This window comes from Scomber japonicus, chromosome 24, assembly GCF_027409825.1.
Source record: "Scomber japonicus isolate fScoJap1 chromosome 24, fScoJap1.pri, whole genome shotgun sequence".
NCBI classification, from domain to species: Eukaryota; Metazoa; Chordata; class Actinopteri; order Scombriformes; family Scombridae; genus Scomber; species Scomber japonicus.
In genome coordinates, this window is record NC_070601.1 from 1,474,941 (window position 1) to 1,477,440 (window position 2,500).

Consider the following 2,500-nt stretch of genomic DNA (forward strand, 5'->3'; position numbering starts at 1 on the left):
TAGTTTAGAGCGTGTGTTCTTCTTCGTTGGTAGTTTAGAGTGTATGTTCTTCTTCGTTGGTAGTTTATAGAGTGTGTGTTCTTCTTCGTTGGTAGTTTAGAGCGTGTGTTCTTCTTCGTTGGTAGTTATTTGGATGTGTGTTTTGTGTTCAGGCTCGTTCGCCAACACGCTGCCCATCTACCAGAGGTCAGAGGTCATGCTGTTCATCATGGGGAAGATTCCTGTTCCTGGTATTTATCCTGCTCTGGGTTCACCCAACGCCGGGTAACTACTCACTATCGTCTGTCCTTCCTTCCTTCCTTCCTTCCTTCCTTCCTTCCTGTCTGTCCTTCCTTTCTGTCTTCTTTTCCTTCCTTCCTTCCTTCCATCTTTCCTTCTTTCCGTCCTACTTTCCTTCCTTTCTGTCTTCCTTCCTTCCTCCATTGCTTCCATCTGTCTGCCCTTCCTACCTTCCTTTCCTTCCTTCCTTCTTTCCTTCCTTTGACTTTTTTCCTTCCTTCCTTTCTTCCTTCCTTTCTGTCTTCCTTCCTTCCTCCATTGCTTCCATCTGTCTGTCCTTCCTACCTTCCTTTCCTTCCTTCCTTCTTTCCTTCCTTTGACTTTTTTCCTTCCTTCCTTTCTTCCTTCCTTTCTGTCTTCCTTCCTTCCTCCATTGCTTCCATCTGTCTGTCCTTCCTACCTTCCTTTCCTTTCCTTCCTTCCTTCTTTCCTTCCTTTGTCTTTTTTTCCTTCCTTCCTTTCTTCCTTCCTTTCTGTCTTCCTTCCTTCCTCCATTGCTTCCATCTGTCTGTCCTTCCTACCTTCCTTTCCTTTCCTTCCTTCCTTCTTTCTTTCCTTTGTCTTTTTTTCCTTCCTTCCTTCCATCCTTCCTTCCTTCCTTTATGTCTTCCTTCCTTCCTTTCTGCCTTCTTTTCCTTTCCTTCTTTCCTTCCTACTTTCCTTCCTTTCTGTCTTCCTTTCCTTCCTTCCTTCCTCCATTGCTTCCACCTGTCTGTCCTTCCTACCTTCCTTTCCTTCCTTCCTTCTTTCCTTCCTTTGTCTTTTTTTCCTTCCTTCCTTTCTTCCTTCCTTTCTGTCTTCCTTCCTTCCTCCATTGCTTCCATCTGTCTGTCCTTCCTACCTTCCTTTCCTTTCCTTCCTTCCTTCTTTCCTTCCTTTGTCTTTTTTTCCTTCCTTCCTTCCATCCTTCCTTCCTTCCTTTATGTCTTCCTTCCTTCCTTTCTGTCTTCTTTTCCTTTCCTTCTTTCCTTCCTACTTTCCTTCCTTTCTGTCTTCCTTTCCTTCCTTCCTTCCTCCATTGCTTCCACCTGTCTGTCCTTCCTACCTTCCTTTCCTTCCTTCCTTCTTTCCTTCCTTTGTCTTTTTTTCCTTCCTTCCTTTCTTCCTTCCTTTCTGTCTTCCTTCCTTCCTCCATTGCTTCCATCTGTCTGTCCTTCCTACCTTCCTTTCCTTTCCTTCCTTCCTTCTTTCCTTCCTTTGTCTTTTTTTCCTTCCTTCCTTCCATCCTTCCTTCCTTCCTTTATGTCTTCCTTCCTTCCTTTCTGTCTTCTTTTCCTTTCCTTCTTTCCTTCCTACTTTCCTTCCTTTCTGTCTTCCTTTCCTTCCTTCCATCTTTCCTTCTTTCCTTTCTACTTTCCTTCCTTCCTTCCTTCCTTCCTTCGTTCAGTCTGTCCTTCCTTCCTTCCTTCCTCCATTGCTTCCATCTGTCTGTCCTTCATACCTTCCTTTCCTTCCTTCCTTCTTTCCCTCCTGTCTTCTTTTCCTTCCTTCCTTTCTTCCTTCCTTCCTGTCTTCTTTTCCTTCCTTCCTTCTTTCCTTTGTCTTCTTTCTCTTCCTTCCTTCCTTCCTTCCTTCCTTCCTTCCTTCCTTCCTTCCTAAATAAATGTTTAAATATCTTTTTATTGTGTGTCAGGTTTGAAGGCAGCAGAATGATCCAGGTGATGCTGTTAAAGTCTCTCCTCCAGGTCAGTAAGAAAATACTATGTTGTTCTTAACACACACACACACACACACACACACACACACACACACACACACACACACACACACACACACAGACCTTTCATGTATCTGTGTGAGACTCATATCTTCATGGTTCCAGGTGTCGGAGCGTTATGAGAGCAGGAACCTGCTGACGGCTCTTCCTTCTTCCTTCTTCCCTCTTCCTTCTTCCTTCTTCCTTCTTCCTTCTTCCTTCTTCCTTCTTCCTTCTTCCTTCTTCCCTCCAGGTGTCGGAGCGTTATGAGAGCAGGAACCTTCTGACGGCTCTTCCTTCTTCCTTCTTCCTTCTTCCTTCTTCCTTCCAGGTGTCGGAGCGTTATGAGAGCAGGAACCTGCTGACGGCTCTTCCTTCTTCCTTCTTCCTTCTTCCTTCTTCCTTCTTCCATCTTCCTTCCAGGTGTCGGAGCGTTATGAGAGCAGGAACCTTCTGACGGCTCTTCCTTCTTCCTTCTTCCTTCTTCCTTCTTCCTTCCAGGTGTCGGAGCGTTATGAGAGCAGG

General features: G+C 45.2%; 1 protein-coding gene across 2 annotated transcripts in view; it reads left to right on the forward strand.

Annotated features, from left to right (window-relative positions):
- Positions 1–2,500, forward strand: part of LOC128354293 (protein EFR3 homolog B-like) — a 42,218-nt gene that overhangs the window by 17,557 nt on the left and 22,161 nt on the right. For both annotated transcript variants that reach the window (XM_053314538.1, XM_053314539.1), the window contains 2 exons: positions 153–264; positions 1,913–1,964. In XM_053314538.1, coding sequence (XP_053170513.1) covers positions 153–264; positions 1,913–1,964 — 164 coding nt within the window. The remainder of the gene's footprint in view (positions 1–152; positions 265–1,912; positions 1,965–2,500) is intronic.